The sequence below is a fragment of the Dermatophagoides farinae genome, chromosome 1 (genome assembly GCF_024713945.1).
Source record: "Dermatophagoides farinae isolate YC_2012a chromosome 1, ASM2471394v1, whole genome shotgun sequence".
Taxonomy (NCBI): domain Eukaryota; kingdom Metazoa; phylum Arthropoda; class Arachnida; order Sarcoptiformes; family Pyroglyphidae; genus Dermatophagoides; species Dermatophagoides farinae.
The window spans coordinates 6932597-6952373 of NC_134677.1; the positions used below are offsets into that span (position 1 = coordinate 6932597).

At 31.7% G+C, this 19777-nt stretch overlaps 4 protein-coding genes across 5 annotated transcripts; 2 read left to right on the plus strand and 2 right to left on the minus strand.

Annotated features, from left to right (window-relative positions):
• Positions 1-67: 67 nt before the first annotated feature.
• AP-2alpha (adaptor protein complex 2, subunit alpha) lies at positions 68-4474 on the plus strand. The gene is made up of 8 exons (XM_047055289.2): positions 68-831; positions 974-1185; positions 1251-1444; positions 1514-1643; positions 1702-3403; positions 3471-3711; positions 3781-3985; positions 4051-4474. Exons 1-8 carry the CDS (start codon positions 768-770, stop codon positions 4126-4128), a joined length of 2826 nt encoding a protein of 941 aa, XP_046911245.2. The 5' UTR covers positions 68-767; the 3' UTR covers positions 4129-4474.
• Positions 4475-8224: 3750 nt separating this feature from the next.
• Positions 8225-10645, minus strand: LOC124492514 (carboxypeptidase B). Of its 2 annotated transcripts, XM_047055431.2 has the most exons (9): positions 9812-10643; positions 9642-9741; positions 9367-9579; positions 9160-9317; positions 8928-9096; positions 8800-8846; positions 8625-8749; positions 8526-8549; positions 8225-8466 (listed from the first exon to the last, which is right to left on the minus strand). In XM_047055431.2, exons 1-9 carry the CDS (start codon positions 10156-10158, stop codon positions 8303-8305), a joined length of 1347 nt encoding a protein of 448 aa, XP_046911387.2. In that variant the 5' UTR covers positions 10159-10643; the 3' UTR covers positions 8225-8302. The 2 variants fall into 2 exon arrangements, with proteins under 2 accessions (XP_046911387.2, XP_075591345.1); XM_075735230.1 differs by lacking the exon at positions 8526-8549 and having other exon boundaries at positions 8613-8749; positions 9812-10645.
• Positions 10646-12268: 1623 nt separating this feature from the next.
• On the plus strand, positions 12269-15338 carry LOC124492431 (monocarboxylate transporter 14). Its single transcript, XM_047055327.2, has 9 exons — positions 12269-12641; positions 12764-13044; positions 13110-13280; positions 13363-13506; positions 13563-14387; positions 14443-14664; positions 14727-14852; positions 14931-15136; positions 15204-15338. Exons 2-8 carry the CDS (start codon positions 12780-12782, stop codon positions 15116-15118), a joined length of 1941 nt encoding a protein of 646 aa, XP_046911283.2. The 5' UTR covers positions 12269-12641; positions 12764-12779; the 3' UTR covers positions 15119-15136; positions 15204-15338.
• Positions 15300-18325, minus strand: LOC124492450 (large neutral amino acids transporter small subunit 1). Its single transcript, XM_047055358.2, has 5 exons — positions 17514-18325; positions 16730-16875; positions 16013-16614; positions 15611-15938; positions 15300-15541 (listed from the first exon to the last, which is right to left on the minus strand). The coding sequence occupies exons 1-5, from the start codon at positions 17813-17815 to the stop codon at positions 15489-15491; spliced, it is 1431 nt and encodes a 476-aa protein (XP_046911314.1). The 5' UTR covers positions 17816-18325; the 3' UTR covers positions 15300-15488.
• Between the last annotated feature and the right edge of the window lie 1452 nt (positions 18326-19777).

Sequence of the window (19777 nt, forward strand, 5' to 3'; positions counted from 1 at the left end):
GACAATCGGCTGTGTTGTTCGTATCCGTGTGTATGTGAACGGCTGCCACCAAGCAACTTTTCGGGTTTTTTTTTGTTTGTTTGTTTGTGTATATGTATGTTTTTGTGTTTGTGAGTTTATTATCATTTTTCTATACTCACAAACTTCATTTGATTTGGCTTGACTGTGTTCCTTGCTGCCAAAAAAAAAACCAGCAGGAGAAAAAAAAATCGAGTGCTTTGATGCTAGCCTTTTTGATCAACGAAAAAAAAAAAAATAAAATAATCGGCTATAGCCCGTGTCATGACTTGACTTGTATTGACACTTGCTGTTTTATCAGTTAGTGGTCTGTTTTCCATCATAATCATTATCAAAAAGATTTGATATTTGATATTTTTTAAGTCCTTGATCTTTATCTGAATTTTTTCTTTCGAATTCCTTATAATTCCATCATCTATATTCACCAGTGTACATTTTTATCATTTATGAAGAAAAAGAGAAAAAAACCATCTATTCTATTTTAACATTTATTCATTTTTTTTCGCTGAATCCCATTGGATGAATCATCACATTAAGCCGGTCTTTGTTTCGTTTGATTATTAATAGATTATCAGCATACAGATTAACTCCCTCATTCATCGATAATTGAATAATCATCAATAATTGTGTCATTCCCATTTCAGTCCATCAGCAACATTCCATTTTCCTCTTTTTATCGATTCTTATTGTTTTGGAAAAAATTTCAATCATTTCTTCATCATCATCATTTATAATCATCATTGACCAAGATGCCAGCTGTCAGAGGTGAAGGAATGCGCGGTTTAGCCGTATTCATATCGGATATTCGAAATTGTAAGTATTCCTTTTTGATGAATGTTTTGCTTTTTAATATCAAAAAGCAGAAGAATTGGAATCATATGTTTATTCGTATAAATAATCATTGTTCATAATAATCTAATATATTATAAATAAAAATATTTTTATTATATTAAAGGCAAAAGTAAAGAAGCCGAAATTAAAAGAATCAATAAAGAATTGGCAAATATTCGTAATAAATTCAAAGGTGACAAAACATTGGATGGATATCAGAAAAAGAAATATGTTTGCAAATTATTATTCATCTTTCTTCTTGGTCATGATATTGATTTTGGTCACATGGAAGCGGTCAATTTGCTCAGCTCGAACAAATACTCAGAAAAGCAAATAGTAAGGAAAAAATTTGAATGAATATCTGAATATTTATAGTTATTAACTATTTTTTAAAAAAATAGGGTTATCTATTCATATCCGTGTTGATGAATGCCAACAGTGATTTGATGAAATTAATAATCCAATCAATAAAAAATGATCTAAATTCTCGGAATCCTATTCATGTTAACCTTGCATTGCAATGTATTGCTAACATTGGCTCACGTGAAATGGCTGAAACGTTTGGAAATGAAATTCCTCGCCTGTTGGTTACTGGGTTAGTATTTTTGTGATTTTTGCATTTTTCAATGAAATTAATTTTGTAAATTTTGTAATTCAATTTCAGAGATACAATCGATGTAGTGAAACAAAGTGCTGCTCTATGTCTACTGAGACTCTATCGTGAGATGCCTGATTTGACACCTAGCAATGAATTTACCTCTCGAATAATTCATTTATTAAATGATCAGCACATGGTAAGATAAAAATTACTATAGAATTATAATCTGATTTTATCATCGGAAAAAAAACTAGGGAGTTGTTACTGCTGCCGTTAGCTTGATCAATTCATTAGTGAACAGAAATCCGGATGAATATAAAGGCTGTATTTCTTCAGCTGTATCACGATTAAGTCGTATAGTGACTGCTTCCTATACGGATCTTCAAGATTATACATACTATTTTGTGCCGGCACCATGGCTATCGGTGAAGCTTTTACGTTTGCTACAAAATTATCCACCACCGGAAGATGCCGGTGTACGTGGCCGACTAAATGAATGTTTAGAGACCATATTGAACAAAGCCCAAGAGCCGTTGAAATCTAAAAAAGTTCAACATTCAAATGCAAAAAATGCTATACTTTTCGAAGCCATCAGTTTGATTATACACATGGATAATGAACCAAATCTATTGGTTCGAGCCTGTAATCAACTGGGACAATTTCTTCAACATCGAGAAACGAATTTACGCTATCTAGCTTTGGAAAGTATGTGCCTTTTAGCCACTTCGGAATTTTCCCATGAAGCTGTAAAGAAACATCAGGATACCGTCATCAATGCTCTAAAAACCGAACGAGATGTAAGCGTACGACAACGAGCTGTCGATTTATTATATGCAATGTGTGATAAAACCAATGCCGAAGAAATTGTTGCCGAAATGTTATCATATTTGGAGACGGCCGATTATTCCATTCGAGAAGAAATGGTTCTCAAAGTGGCTATACTTGCCGAAAAATATGCATCTGACTATAGTTGGTATGTGGATGTCATCCTGAATTTGATACGTATCGCCGGCGATTATGTTAGCGAAGAAGTTTGGTACCGAGTCATTCAGATTGTCATCAACCGTGAAGATGTTCAAGGTTATGCAGCTAAAACTGTATTTGAAGCTTTACAAGCGCCTGCCTGTCATGAAAATATGGTTAAAGTAGCTGGTTACATTCTTGGTGAATTTGGTAACCTAATTGCTGGTGATCAACGATCAAGTCCATCGATTCAATTTAAATTATTGAATTCGAAATATCATTTATGTTCTGTAGCCACACGATCATTACTACTGACTACATATATCAAATTTATCAATCTATTTCCAGAGATTAAAGACGAAATTCAAACCGTATTAAAAAATCATACCAATATTCGCAGTGCTGATGCAGAAATTCAGCAACGAACTGTCGAATATCTTCAACTCAGTCAGATTGCTAGTTCAGAAGTATTGGCCACTGTGCTGGAAGAAATGCCACCATTTCCTGAGCGAGAATCCTCAATACTGGCATCGTTAAAAAAGAAAAAACCTGGAATGACATCCGATAAAGTCAAACGTTCAAATTTTGCTGCAAGTGCAAACGCTTCTTCCAATCTTTCCACTGATTTATTGGGTCTAAATACGACAACCAATGCTACTGGTGTCGATTACCCGAACACCACTCAAACACAGAACAACTCAAATCTTTTGGTCGATCTTTTTGGTGATTCTACCACAACGACTGCAGCACCGGCTGCTAACGGAATCAATGGTGGTAATGTTAAGGATGTGATTCACAGTAATGAAGAATGTATCCAAAAATTGTTACTAAAAAACAATGGCATAGTATTCGAAAATTCCCTCATACAAATTGGTCTCAAAAGTGAATACAAACAAAATCTGGGTCGAATAAGTATATTCTATGGGAATAAAACAAATGATTCCTTTCTGGAATTTTTGCCCACAATTACATGTCCTGATTTATTGGATCTGAGTAAGTTTGTATTCTTATTATTGTGATAATATCATCATTCGAGTCTTTTTTTAATTTTTCATTTTAGATTTGAATATTCAAGTCAAACCTGTGGAAAATGTCATTGAAAAAGGTGCACAAGTTTCTCAATCATTAAATGTCGAATGTGTCGATCATTTTGCAATATTGCCAAAGCTAGTTGTACAATTTGTCATCAACAATGTTCCACATAAATTTGATCTACAATTGCCCATCACTATCAATAAATTCTTTGAGCCTACATCAATGAATTCAGAGCAATTTTTTCAACGATGGAAAAATTTGAACAAGTATGTTTTTTTTAATCATTTTTAGAATTTTTATTAAATTTTATCCTTTTTATTTTGTTTTCTGTCAAGTCCTGGACAAGAATCGCAGAAAATATTCAAGTCTAATTATCCAATCGATGGTGAAAGCAATAAAAGTAAACTTATTGGTTTTGGTTTTCAATTGCTGGAGAATGTCGATCCGAATCCTGAAAACTTTGTTTGTGCTGCCATATTTCACAGCCGTAAAGTTCAGGTTGGTTGCCTGCTAAGGTTGGAACCAAACAAACAAGCACAGGTAAATGACGATTTTCAACAAACCTTCCATCTAATAAATTTTAAATTTTTTTTTTGCCCATTTAGATGTATCGTTTAACAATAAGATCTAGCAAAGATGTCACATCAGCAAGACTTTGTGAATTACTTCAGGATTTATTTTGAAACGTTTAACACATTTTTTTTGGCGCCACAATGATTGTGTGTATTCGTTTCATTGTTAGTTGCTATTGTCTTGTCTGCTCTATTAATAATATGAATATTTATTTCAAAATTGGTATCATCAACTATTATATATAAAAAAAAAGAATCCGAACACCTCTGTAGAATCATCCTAATATATATGCTTATGAATGTTTGTGTTTTATAGGAGTCCATGAGAAATAAATAAATAAAATCTTGTGCATCAAAACATCAACATTATTATCATAAAGAAAATTCAAAAAAAAAATCCTAAATATTGAATTGTTCTTCCATCATTAAAGAATAAAATGTAATTTTTGTCGTCTGAGATATATTATTATATCTAATTGAAATTCAAAAATTTCAATTTCGATCAATTTTTTTTGTTGTTGTTGTTGACTTGTCTACTGTCCTAGTATATATGAACATGATTAAATGAAAAAAATGGTGCGTATTCAAATTCTGTCTTTTATCATCATCATCATCATCATCAACACACACACAAGAAATGTACGCAAAAAAGGCAAATATGAGAAGAGGCAGTATCGTTTATAGTTTTCATCATATAACGATGGTGGTGCTGGTGCTGGTGGTGGTGGTTGTGTTGGTTGTAATATAACAAAATTCATATTCAACGTTGTTTTTTTGTATATGTGAACCTAAAGCGCCACCATGACCAACAACAACCAGTTCGTAAATGGTGTGTGGTTTAGTTGTATGCCAGCAGATGTATGTAGCGCTGTTTTAGAATCCTATAGATTTAGTTTCTTTTTCTTTTGCTTACTTTCTTGCTTGTTCCTCTCTCAAATGTCTCTCTCTCTCTTTCTCTTTCTGCCATGGCTGCTGGTGATGGTGTGCTCGCGCGATTTCGATCGACCAACCAACCAACCAACTTATCCTACCAGATCAGGCCAAAGTGTATATAAAAGTTGAGTTCACAAACTTGGGTCACTGTTTAGTATTCGTTTGTTGTTGTTCAGTGTAATTGTGTTACGGTCATCGATTCGATTTTACGTTGCTATTGTTGCTGATTATGGTGTCATTGCTTTTCATTTTTAATCATTTTTTTTTCGTTGTTGTTGTCATGAAGATTTTTTTACATTTTAAATCATTTTTTCAACAAAATCACGTTTTTCTGGCTGGTTATTTTGTTTGGTTGATCGATCAGGATTTGGTCAGGATCAACATTTCCATACATTCTTAGCGCCCGATGTAAATATTTTTTTTTTGTTTGTTTATTTTTATTATCGCTTATTGCAATTCCTATTGCCCGCGTTGATTATATCAACTTGAAACAACAACATGATGTGTATGTGATTTCCAAAGTATGAGAAAAACGTGTGTTTATTGTACATGGTGTTTTGCAGCAGCCCGTATCGTCGCCATAGCCAACCGATTTTGTTTTACAAAGGTATGTTTTTGGTTGTATATTTGTTGTTGTTGTTGTGTGGGTGTGTGTATTAGTATATCGTGTACATGTACCATGTATGTATGTTTCAATTGTTTCCCAACATTGCATCGGACACTTCCGCCATCCGCGGTTAAATCAACTGTTTATACGCGCTAGTCATCAAACCAAAATTTCCATGTTTTTCCATTTGTATTGTTGGAATTCCCTATTCCCTAATTCTTACACACACACATTCGATTATTTTTACTAATAAACGAAAGTGGTAAAAAAAAAATCATTGGTCAAAGTTCGAATTCATTTTAGCGCGCATGTCATATATCATGAGGTTCAAACTGTCCAAAGATATTTAGAAAATTTCTCATATCTATCAATATCGTATGTTTTTATTTTAATTTTTTTTTCTCTTTTTCGGTTAACCCCTTGTTTAGTTTATATATCTATTTTTTTATAGTTTGATGAACGAGAAATAAATGAAAAAAAAAATTGTCTTTTGGCTACCACTCGTGATCGAAAACACACACAATTCATTGAGAGAGAGGGGAGAGCTCAATGCAAACTTTTACACATACACACAACGCCCAAAAGGAAGTTTATTCTTTTTTTTTTGCTGTTGATTGTAATGAATGATGAGAGGATGAGCAATAAGAATCAGCAGCAGCAGCAGCTTTGTCGTTTCCTTTGGGTAGTTTCATGTTAGACCACTGCTACAAAATTATATACTTTTTTTTTGTTACAGGCAATTTTGAAAATTCGACGTCATAAAATATGAGCGTATTTTTTTTCATTTTTATGAAGCTTGTATTGCTGCTGCTGCTGCTGCATTTTACAATTACGTACTTATTGCACATTCGTGTTGTCTTCCTCCCTCCTCTGTGATGTAGCGAGTGTTGTGTTTCAACAATTTTTTGCCGCCATTTTTAAACTCATGCTATTTTTTTCATGTATTCGCGCTCTCTAGTTTCATTCATCCTCCTCATTATATTTTTATATTCACGCTCAGCTTCCCTCCTCTCATTATTCATTTTAGATTCTTCCTTTCTTTGATTGTTAGTAGTGCTACTACATAGACATTGTCACAACTGCTACAATTTTTCTCTTTTTTTCTTTATAGCTTGCCAACATTCGTTGTTGTTGTAGCAGTCTCAGCAACATCAAAAAGAAAACATAGCGTTTTAGTTTTTTTGCGATTTTTTTTTTGTTTGGAAAAAATCACCACAAAAGAACTTGTTCGTTTTTTGATGGTGCGCGCCTTTTTCTTCTGAACCTTTGTTGATTTTTTTTTTGTTTTGCCGTTGGTTGATTGGCATTTGATCTCTCACCAAGAAGTATAATCTACCGCATCTTTTTTATTTTTCATCGAATATAAGTTTCATGCACATCCGTTAAATGTATGCATCGCAATTTCTACTTTTCCAAGCAATTTGCTTCTCATTTTTTTTCTGGCACGATTCTTGCCCCATTGTTTCAACATAATCAGCAATATATATTAGTGTTGTATATCCATGAAAAGAGCGCGTAAAGTTTTTAATGATTCAATCATCACAATGAGTCATGATTGATGACGATCACAATCAAAAAGATTCTTATGAATTCAATTTTTTTTTGGTCAAATTTCATCAAGATTAGTTCGATTATTATTTCTGCGTGCAGCTTGAATTTAGTTTTTCAGTGATCGTGTGTGTATTTTGTTTAGTGTTTATAGTGCTCACAGGTCGATGAATTGTTTTTTGCCATTATAGTGGTGACCTCTAGCGTCAATTATAAAAATCGATTTGTTTTACGCGCCTTATACTTAAAAAAAAAAAATTAAAACAAGCGGCATAATGATTTGGATGTATATTATTTATATAATTTCAAAATGTTTTTTAATTACTATAGTCGATATTCTTTGTGAAAGACATGGGTAGTGAGATGTTAAAAAATGTTATGAAATTCATCTCACTACCTTGTCTTTGACGTAGGGTATTCGATCCGAATTCATCCAATTTCACAGCAAGATTTGTTCATATTATCTCATGAATGATTATGATATGTGTGTAGCCATCAAAAAGTGTTGTGAAATGTGTAATCAAATTAGTTTTGATCGTATCCAAATTCATATCACAGCCTTTTTGATGTCTAAACGCATGTTCAAACTACCAGTAAAAAAAAAATCCATCAGTTAACCCATTTATCATGTATGTCATTTTTGTGGATCATTCGGTTACAGATCTTAACTCGTGTAAATAGAGCTGTGAATTGTTATTTGAATCATATCACAGCCTAGTTAACACGATTTAGGTTTCTGATATATCATCAATCCTAATTTTTATATTTATATTCGAAACCTACATTTAACATCTTGTTGATATCTTTGGATTCGTTTTCTAAACCGCCAAAGTGGTTGTGACAATGTTTATTGTAAAAATCATATCACAGCCAGCTTTGGTGAGTTTAGATTGCGAAAAAATATTCATCAAATTTGTTTTGACATGGAATTGTTGCATATTGTGGCCGATATTGTATCAATCCAATCTATAATAATAATAGTAGTGTCCTCTGCTTATCAAAGTGGTAGTGATCTGTTTCGTATTTTTAATCAATGCAATGCAAATATCATATCACAGCCACTTTGATTAGTGGTCCGGATTACTCAGTGTTCAATCGTAAAGAAAATTTTTACTCATCGAATATATAATAAATTTTATTATTTTGCACCCCGAACATCTTCATTGGTCCCATGGTAATAAAATGGTAATCAAATTTTTAAAGTTCCTTTTTAATTTCATTTAGCATAGCTACAATGGCATCGAATGTTTCTTCACCCGTTGGTTGAATATAACGGGCAGGCAACAAAAATCCATAAGTTCCACGATCACGTAATTCCACTGTGAAACTGTATTTAATACCGGCCGCACCGTAAGCCCAGTCTTTTATGAACAAGTATAATCATCAGTTTGGAAAAATTTCAACATTTATTTCGACATACCATCTGAACCGCCAGCGGCAGAATCTGTTAGAACAATTGAAATTGATAATTATTCATTTATTTTTTTGTTGGCTATATTAAATATACACATCTGCTTACAAAGTAATGACGTACTGCTTCCATAACGGTATTCTGTTCCATAACGCATCTTGAATGCTCTCGATGCAATTTCGGCCATTCTCATCATGTCTGCATGATCTTTGGGTAAATCTTTGGTCCAGCCCCTTAAAAAAAATAATTTTTCAAAATTTTATTTCTAAATAACTATGCTTACCATGGCGTAAGTATTAATTGAGAATACGAATGTAATGATAAAAATAGCTATGATATGAATTGATGAAATATAAATATTATTATTATATATATTTAAATGCAAATAAAACTATTTTTAAAAAATTTTACCTTGATTTTGTCCTTGTTTTGCATTACATAACTTGCTATGGCTGCTGTTTCCGGTTCGGAAAAAGGACGAGGTCCATGGTATGTATTGGAACATGGATTACCACTGCTACCTGTTCGGCTCCATTGATATCCATAGTTTCTGTTTGGATCAACTCCAACACAGAAAAAACTGTTCAACAAAAAAAAATTCTAATAATTATCCATCAAAATTGTATCAAAATCATTTGCTTACCCTAAAAATGTTCCAGCATTTCTGGATCTAGTTTTACGCCAGAATCGATCGAAAAGTCTTGAATATTCATAGCCATCAGGATTTGCCGATGGTAAGATATGAAAATCGAATGTTTTGAGCATTTTTGATATTTCTTCTTCATCTTTTTCTCTTATCAGCTACCAGAAACGAAAATTATAAATCAAATGAATAACGACCGAAACATACTCTGCTAATGATGTATGTAGCTGTGGCTGGTGCAATCCATTCACGTGCATGAATTCCAGCATCGATCCAAATTATTGACTTATTTTGTCCTGTGGCTGGTGGATAGCCAATCTTGATTATTTTGATTGCTCGCCCTTCACCTGACTTTCCTATCGTCTCCATGGAACTAACATCCTGATTGGAACGTACCAAATCGTCGAGGAATGAAATAATCTAAATTATTATTGGAAATCAGAATTAATAATGAATCAAATTGTTGGCTATGCTGAAAATACATTTGACAATGGTTGATAACGTTGAAAAAATACTGTATCGTTGGGAAATCCTGAATAAAACAATGAATCTTCGACATTATCTCGTTGCATTTCAACCATTCTAAAACAATTCCATGAATAAATTTATTTTTTTACCAATCAAAAATTTAAAAAAAAAACTGAACACTTACCTTCCAACATCATTGATTAATGTTTCAGCTTTAATATTTTGTTTGGCTAAAATGGTCTGCAGATCATTTCCCAATTCTGGTGATACCATCAAATCGATAGATGAATTTAATGAATTTGGCATCGACCAGAAATCAATTTTCAAATCAACTTTTTCAACATCATCGGATAATTGTCGTAAATATAATAGCTGATCAATATTTTCTGCACGAACACGAAAAACTTTGTAACCATCATAAGCAATTTCTTTTTTTACAACACCAGTTAAATTATTACAATGAACATGATTATTATTATGGAAAAATATGGTGAAAATCAAACCAAATACGATACTCTCGATCCAAACCATGATCGAATCAGATGTATGAATGGACTATGGCTATAAAAAAAATCATTCGATCGACCAAGATTTGACCAGAAATAAAAACTTTATTTATTTATATATATTGTCAACCACTGATAATCGTTATTCAAATACGGAAAAAATCATCATCATTTATTTACTATTGACGTTTTTTTGTTTGCCAATACAATTTGCTATATCTGTTTCTGGTCATATTTTGTCATATATTTAGTAGTATTCTCTTTTTTTTATTTGTATTTCTATGTTGAACTGATCTCTGTTCATATCCTTCCGTCATTCAACCGTTTGTCGTTCATTTTAATTAATCAATAAATAAATTGATTCAATTTTTGTTTTCCCTCTTATAAAATGTTCACCAAAGCTGTTAAAGTTTTAGTCGATTTGGTGGTCAAAACCTAAAACAATAAAAAAGATCTGATAATTATAATTCATTGTACAACCTGTTAACCTTACCATATCCGATAATAAAAAAAAATTTACCTTGGTCAAACAACAATTCATTGTGAATTATTGAGTCGAAATTTTTCATCTCTTTTAATTTGATTGATTGACAATTTTTATCATCATAAAAAATATGCTCTTTTTTTCTCGCTGATATTTTTTTTTAGCCAATTTCCGGGGTGTTAGCCATTTTATTTTATCTCGATGTTTTTTTCACTCGATATCTCGATATCTTTCTTTGATATGATATAAATCGATAGCTTTGTCTATATTGGATAACATTCAAGGCGCCAAATTTAAAAAAATCACTTACATCGTAACAGTTAATCAACATATTGATCACTTGGGTTTCATTATTCAGCCAATATTTTCATATTATATCATATTAAAATTGATCAATCCGTTTGCTCCAGAAAATGTTTGATATTTGATTTTGATCAAATGTTTGTATCTGTTGTTGATTTGTGCTTGTCTTTTTTTTTAAAGGCCTATATTTTTAAGGCTTTTGACTGATAATCGTTGGCCGACTGTGACGACGACGATGAACGAGATGAATTTATTAAAGATGCTTTTTGTGGTTTTGTCGTTTTTTTTTTTTTGATATGGAAGCCGCGGCATCTTCACCATTTCAATCAAAAAGAAATAAATCAATCAAATTATTCATTCGAAATTGAATTTTTTTTTGTTTGTTTGTCAGTACGGTGTATTATAAACATTTTTATACGTACGGCCAAAGAGATGACAAAAAAAAACAAAAACGATTATTTGTGACTTTGTTTTTTTCTCTTTATAGATTTTCCATGTATTCGTTGTTATTTGTATGTTTTCCTTTTTTTCCATTGACGACGGAATAGAACAAAATGGCAAATCAGTTTATCTGTATGGCAAATCTATTGATCATTATAATATCACGTAGTAGTCTTCTACACACACACACAAGGACCTCTTTACCCTTCTTTTTATAAATGTATATATTTAATTTAATTTTCACATCATTTGATTTCTAATAATAAAAGTTTTTTGTTTAAAAAAAATAAGTGTGTTCGATAGTGTTGTGTATTGACATATTTATAAGGATCGATTAGATTTTTTTTTATGGATTTACAATGAATTTTTCATTTTAACAAATAGATCTAGACATGCGACACATTAATTGATCACTGTTAAATGTATGAAATTCAAGATGAGATGATCACTGATGAAAGTTCCGATTTATGTTTGCAATCTGATATGATTTCATCTTGTAAAAAATGATTGAATCGAATTCAATGAATTTTCTTTTTTACGACATTGACAGATTTATACTTGAATTTTTTTTTTCAATATTAAAAAAAACATTTTTTTACTTTTGAAGGAATTTTTTTTTTAATTTTTTCATTAAAAAAAATAATAAATGGATTTGCGAAAAAAAAAATCTAGATCGGGTTGTATTACTGTCCCGACATATTACAGTATGACAATTGTGTACAAAATGAATGTAGTGAAAAAAAAATGGCTAACTGATATCAGAAAACAAACCAATCGAAAAGACAAAATGCTTATTGGATTGCCTACTACTCTAATCACATATTGATTGATTGATAAATTTTCTTCTTCTTCTTCTTTTTTTTTGTCATTCAGATTAATTCGGATTTTTTTTCTATTTCGTTGGTCTATCGATTATCATCATCACATCGTCAATCGTGTCATATGCTGTCGTTGGTGTTGATCTGTTCGGTAAGCAGCAGCAGTCTATCTTTGTATCTCCATCGATGAAAAGCATCAAATTTTCATAAATCATTGAATTGAATTGAATCGAAATAAACCTTGAATAGAAAAGAAACCACGTTTGGTTCGATGCGAACAAATTGGTTTCAAATGAAGAAATTGTTTGTTCTTTCATAGTCATTAACAAAATAAAAAAACATATATTTTCAAAGTTATGATAACCTGCTTATTGTTGAACAAAGAAAACCATTTCATCTTTCATTACGATAAATCAATCAACAAGTGAAAATTTACAATAAAGAACATCAAACAAATCAAAAGTATATGATATTTCTCTCTTTTTCTCATTTTTATTCTGGCTATTGAACATTTGAAAATAAAATTCTAATAATTATCACCATGATACATTACATTATCTGAAATTATATTTATCTTAAAATAGTTTTTTTCATTCAAACATGGAACAATCATTGTCCGTAAAAAAGCCTGTCGATAATCAGCCAATAAATGGTCGACCACATTTACAATCACTCAAAGTGTCTACATTAATTGATTCAAATAATGATCTACAATTTCCTATATCATCACCAACATCACCAACATATAAATCATCTATGAATGGAATTCCTGATACAAATATCATGGTCAGCAGTCAAAGTTTCAACAAAGATTTAGAACAACAATATAGATTATCATCGGCCGATGATGATTCTCCTATTGATGGTTTTGATTATATTATTCTTACCATTTGAGTACATGAATAACATTCATTTCTGTACATTCCACAGGTGGTTTTGGTTGGGTTGTTGTTTTCGCATCGTTCATGTGCAATGTTATCGTTGATGGAATAATTTTTTCATTCGGTATTCTACTGCCAGAGATCTCTGCTGAGTTTAATGAAAATAAGGCTACTACCGCTTGGATCGGATCATTACAGACTGGCTTATATTTGATTGTCGGTATGAAAATTAAATTAACGATTTATTATTTTTTTTGTACAAAGAATTTAGGTCTTATAATGATTTATATTAATGATGATAGGACCACTTGTAAGTGCATTAGCTTTAAGATATGATTGCCGTAAAATTACGGCCGTTGGTAGTGTTTTGGCTGCAATCGGTTTTGTTCTTTCATATTTCGGAACCAATGTTCTCACACTTTATGTTACTTTTGGTATACTCGGAGGTACATCATCTATTATGAATATATTGATATGAAATAAATTTCAATTATCATTTTAGGAATAGGATTTGGCTTTATTTTCCTGCCTGCAATCGTAACTGTTGGTTATTATTTTGAAAAGAAACGAGCATTTGCCACTGGAATCGCTGTCTGTGGTTCAGGTATCGGTATGTTTATCATGGCACCAATCATGCATTTTCTTGTCGAACATTTCGGCTGGCGTGTCAGTGTATTAATTTTGGCTGTAATCACATTATTCTGTGCTGGTTTCGGTTCATTTTTTCGACCACTGAAATATGATCCAAGAACGGATGAAGAACTACCACCACCAGGAGCCATTCAACCGAAACCATTGTTGATGCGAATCAAAGAAGCTCGTGCTGCTGCTTGGGCTCGTTCCGAAGAAGAATTGAGTGAAGAATCACCAACCAGTAGCCAGAATAGTGCACCACCTCCTTATTCCGAAATTTTGGAAGTAGTAAGAACGCCCACTGAAGATAAAATTGTTTCTTTTTCGAGGAATAGTCTGTTTCAAGCTTCAATTGAAAATCGTAAACGTGCGAGAAGCACAATAGAAGCTGTTGGATCCCGTAATAATCTTCAAGCTGCTAAAAAAATTCCTTCACCACGAGATGAGATGCTTTATAGTAATCTAAGTCTTGTGGTTATACCTCAGAGTCGTTCGTATGCTAATCTTCGTTCACAATCAATGGGAACCATTACTAAAAGTGGTGAGCAAATGAATGAACCGAGCTTTTGTTCTGGTTTTGATTTATCACTACTGAAAAGGCCATCATTCGTTTTATTGGCATTGAGTGGATTCCTTTGTTTGGTTGGATTTTTCATTCCTTTTATCTATCTTAGTGACAGAGCTAAACTTCTTGGTAAAAAAAATATCCAATCAATTTATTCAGTAGTTTAATCTATTATATTATTTAGGTTGTTCACCAGATAAATGTGCATTCATATTATCAATTATTGGCATTGCCAACACTGTTGGACGTGTACTTTGTGGTTGGGCAGCGGATTCTCGTGTAAATGCATTACTTTTGAACAATATTGCTTTGACTGTTGGCGGCATCGCCACCATTATTTCACCGATCGTGTTCAATTCATATTATTCGTTAATATTTTATGGTTCAATTTTCGGTGTTTCAGTTGGTAAGCAAATATAACTAAAACAACAGGATTATTCACATTTATTTTCATTCTATTTTCATTAGCATCATTTGCTACATTACGTTCTGTGATTACGGCCGAACTTTTAGGTCTGGAAAAATTGACCAGTGCATTTGGATTATTATTGCTATTTCAAGGTTTAGCTGTTACCATTGGCTCACCAATTGCCGGTATATATTCAAATACAAATATCAAATTTCTTATTATCAATGATGATAATTACCAATATTGAATTGCTAAATTTATAGGCTGGTTTTTCGATATTACTGGCTCCTATGATTATTCTTTTTATTTATCCGGAATAGCCATTACATTATCAGGAATCATGTGTTATCCATTGAATGCTATTGCTGCATGGGAAAAAAGATTTTTCGGTGAAAAAGAACAACAAAATGCCAACACTATATCGACAAACACGGATGATGATAAAATTTAATTCTGGATTTATAAATGGGTATGTCCAAACATTTTTTTTTTTCATTATTTCCAAATCAATTAACAATTGTACCATCAATAAATAGATAATTCAAAAAATTTTTTTTTTAAATTACATTTACTACATCATATACTGATGATTGAATCATTTAAAATGATAAAATTTATAATTATATAAAAAATTTGAAAAATAAATCATTTAATTAAATATATAAAAAAAACAATCATCGATTTGTAAAAAAAAAATGTTTTTTAAATGGAATCGAATATTAAAAAGATAGAATATAAAAAGCATATAGTATATTGATATCCAGTGAAAAAAAAATTGACAAAAAAATGCTGCTTTTCGAAGTGAAACCATTCAAACAATTCTAGTCTTCTTGTGCACAGTGGAACAATTTTTGAATGTACATGGTAAAAGAATCTATTGAAATTTATTATTTAATTGATAATAAATGATTGTGGTCATCTGAATATGATCAAATCAACTTACCGACAAGTCGTTGATACATTTTAGGTTTATTTTTCCAAGCAATAGTAACAAGATAAATTGGAATGCCACTTAATGTGATAAGTGCACCGATACCAGTTTCATATGGACTCACATAGAATGGAAGAACAACAAGGAAAAGACATGTGATAAAAAATAAAATGGGTAACAAAATGTTAACTTTAATTGGACGTTCCATATGTGGTCGTTTCCAACGAAGCCATAATAGTGCACCAACCGATGCGGCTACGGCTAATGATTCAATAAATGCTGTATAATTGATTAGAGTATAGACCTGGGTTGTCGTCAAATATAATAACGATAAGAAACCCTGTTTTTGGTTAAAAAAAATGAAAAATTTTTCCTATTTTTTTTGGTTTATAATAATGAAAAAATTATTCATACCAAAAATATTAGACTAGGAATCGGTGTATAATATTTTAGATTGATCATGGCCAAACTTTTAGGTAAATGACCATAACGAGCTCCGACAAAGAATAGCCGTGAAGATGCAAATATTCCACCATTTAGGCCACCGAATGTTGACATTGCTACTGAAAATGGCATGATCCATGAAAATGATCCTAAAACACGATCACCAAATGTTACGGCAACAGCATTGGAAGTAAGCAATTCATGTGGAGTTAATACGGTGAAATATGAGATATTCGCCAATAGATAGATGATTGTAACCAATGGCAGTGATATATAGATGGCTCGTGGTAAATTCTTGAATGGACTTTTTAGTTCTTCCGTAACAAAATTCAGATAATTCCATCCGGCATATGAAAATAAACCCGAATAAAAAGATAAGGCAATATGACCAGGTGAAGTAGTTGTTCCTTCAAATGAAGCAGGATAAGCTAAATTTCTATCATTGCCTTTGACCAATTGAATAATACCACAAACTATTATAATGATCAAGGCTAAAACTTTGGCAAATGTGAATGAATTTTGTACTCGGGTTGCCCACTTGACATTGTAACAATTGACGAATGTAAGCAAAACTATGATAACAGAAAAAAAATGAAACCCAACACGTATTGATAAGTGAATAGAAATGCAAATTATTTTTCTGTCCATCATAAATTTTATCATCATTATCAATTATCATTCACTTACTTATAACTGAGGCAGCGATTAATCTTACCGCATTTGGTGGTGGTGCACAAACCGGGTAAATAGACTGAAGGATATAATTGGCAAATGTCATTGCAGCAATGGCATTACTACAAGGATTGATAATGAGCAATGCCACCCAAAGGAATCTGTACGGAACAAAAAAAAAACAAATATATCAAAAAATTGAAATGATATTTCAAGTTTTTTATTTTCCTATGAGATCCGACTTAAAATTTGAATATAGTCATCATACACTGTTTATTTATTTAGTTTTCGGCAAATGATTGATTGATATTCAAAAATATCGGAAGATGAAATCGTAAAATGAAATGATTTGTCGCCATGGTTTATGTTTGTGTTTATGCGTGTGTGTGTGTGTGTGTGACGTGACTCTGAAGTTTGATTGTAACCAGATATATCCCGAATTTTTTTCACATCACATGTTTTTATCTCTTATTAAACTATTTTTTTTTTTGATTAATTTATTTTTTTATCCAATTATTTCTATTAGTAATTAATATCGAATTACTTTTCGAAAAAAATAACCAAACTTTAATCAATTTCAAACTAATGAAATGAGAGATGCTAAAGGAATTATTTTTAAAATTCATGTCAAAAAAAAAATTGACAATGATTTAAACAAGAATCACTAAGTCATAAAGAATATGAAAACAACAAGTATGATATAGCTAAAAATAATCTCAACGTTTCAATCTTTTATTCGTACTAAAAATCACATCAATCAATTATATTGTCAACAGAATTTTTTTTAAAAAAAACTTACAAAAATGAAGGTAACGGCCCGAATGCTTCACGAATGTATGCATAATCACCACCGGATTTCGGTATTGAAGTGCCTAATTCAGCATAACATACGGCACCAATAGTTGACAATAGACCACAAAGAACCCATACGACTAATGAAAATCCAACAGAACCGGCTTCCTGTAATACACCTCGTGGAGAAACAAATATTCCACTGCCAACAATAATACCAACAATAATGGCCACTCCATTGATTAATCCAAGTTGTTTTTTAAGTGCCACTTGTTGTTGTGGCGATTTTCCATTACCAGATTCGGACATATTAAACACAAAAAATACCAACACGAAAATTTCAAATATAAACACGTGGTGATCAAAAATGGTCAATGTATATGATATATACAAAAAAAAGATCGAATCAATTTTCAGTGGCGAAGTTTGCCGATTGAAAGCAATTTTTCGTCTGACTTTGCTTCTGGCATGTGTTCATATGTGTAAGTGCGTGTATATGTTTACACAAATAGACAATCGGAGATGATGAAGGCAATGATTATTGATTTGTGGATAGCGGTGATGATGATGTGTTTTTATTTAGATGGACATTGTCAAAAATTAAATTGAATATGATGTGAGAATTAGCTCAAACTTGTTGATTCAAATTTCTCAATTCTCATTGTTCATTCATTTATTTGAATCATATTGAAAAATTTGATGTTTTTAGATGGGCGTTCGGATTTAGAATGTACGGCAATTTTCAATGCGTGTGTGTGTGTGTTGGTGTGTTCAATGTTCAGACTTCTTCGTCGTCGTCGTCGTCGCCGTCGTAATAATAATCACTGCTACCACCAAACGATTTCTGTTCATTTCGTCGTATCATCATCATCATCATCTGTATCATCATGTATGGAATCAATGGCTATGCCCTTGAACTGTTAAGTTTAGTCAGCCGATGGATTGATGAATGTATAGATGATGCCAACAGCCGAAGCCGTAAATTTCACAACTAAAATGAGCTGTTCATTTTTTTTCGAAACTGGAGCCTGAATCCATTCATCCAAACAACCAACCTTGCTATCGATTTGGTTTTTTTTTAATATTCGTATCTGTTTATGTGTGTGTGTGTGTGCAAAATATATATATTTACTACTGCCTTTTTGCTTTGGATTTCTTTACACATAATGAGATGATAATCATCATTTTCATCGTTTAATAATTAGGCTTGAATATACATTTACCATTACTATGGTAAATTATAAATTATAAATTCAACGACGCGATAATCTTCTCTTACATAAATATTTGAAAACAATCATAGGATGGAACACAGATCTTTTGTACCAATATTTCATACACCATGGCAAATGTCATTGTCCAAATGCAAAGTAAATTAAATGCATAAAATTATGTCAATTTCATTGCTCTCATCATCATGAAAAAAAAAATTTTTTGGTCGACAACCTGTGCGCACCACTTTTGTGTGTGTGTGTGCATGATTCTTGTCAAGCAATCAATTTTTGGAATAAAAACCAGTTATTATAAACCAACCATCATATCATAAACAAGACACATTCGACCGTTTTTTTTTCTTACAAACTATTCAACAAAAGTTGCTGAGTAATTTTTTTTGTTATGTGCTATAGCACTGAACATTAGTGAATATTGAATGAGTGTGTGAAAAAAAAACAATATGTGTCATATCATAAACATTTTGGTATATAATATAAATAAATAAAACAACCAACAGGAAATTGTACATTTACAATTCATTAAATTAATAAAAAACAATACATGAGATGTCGTATTTATGATTAAATCAAACATTAAACATTAAAAATAGCGAAATGAAAATAAAATGGATCCATTTGATTCAATCTGTTTTGATTTTATATATATTTGGATTAAAATTAAAAACAATGAGCGCGTATCAACATATTTCCTTGTTCATTAGGAAGTGGGGCCAAATTATAAATTGATCCAAACAAAACAAAAAAACAAAGGAAATAAAGTTCAATGAAATCGATATAAATGTGGACATCTGATTGTATCGATTGACAATCGATTTTGATTTTTTTTTTTCATGAAATTTTGGCGCGTTCAACTATATTTGATTATTTGATTTCTGATATGGACACTATGCTGTGTGCTGTACACATTACGATTGGGATTCAAGCGCGCGCACATTCTTTTATATATCTCTATGGTGTTGAGCTAAACTTTAGCGGGCTTTATGGGCCAAGCTTGGCGGCAATCATAACTTGGCCGCCAAAAAAAAAACAACTTTCT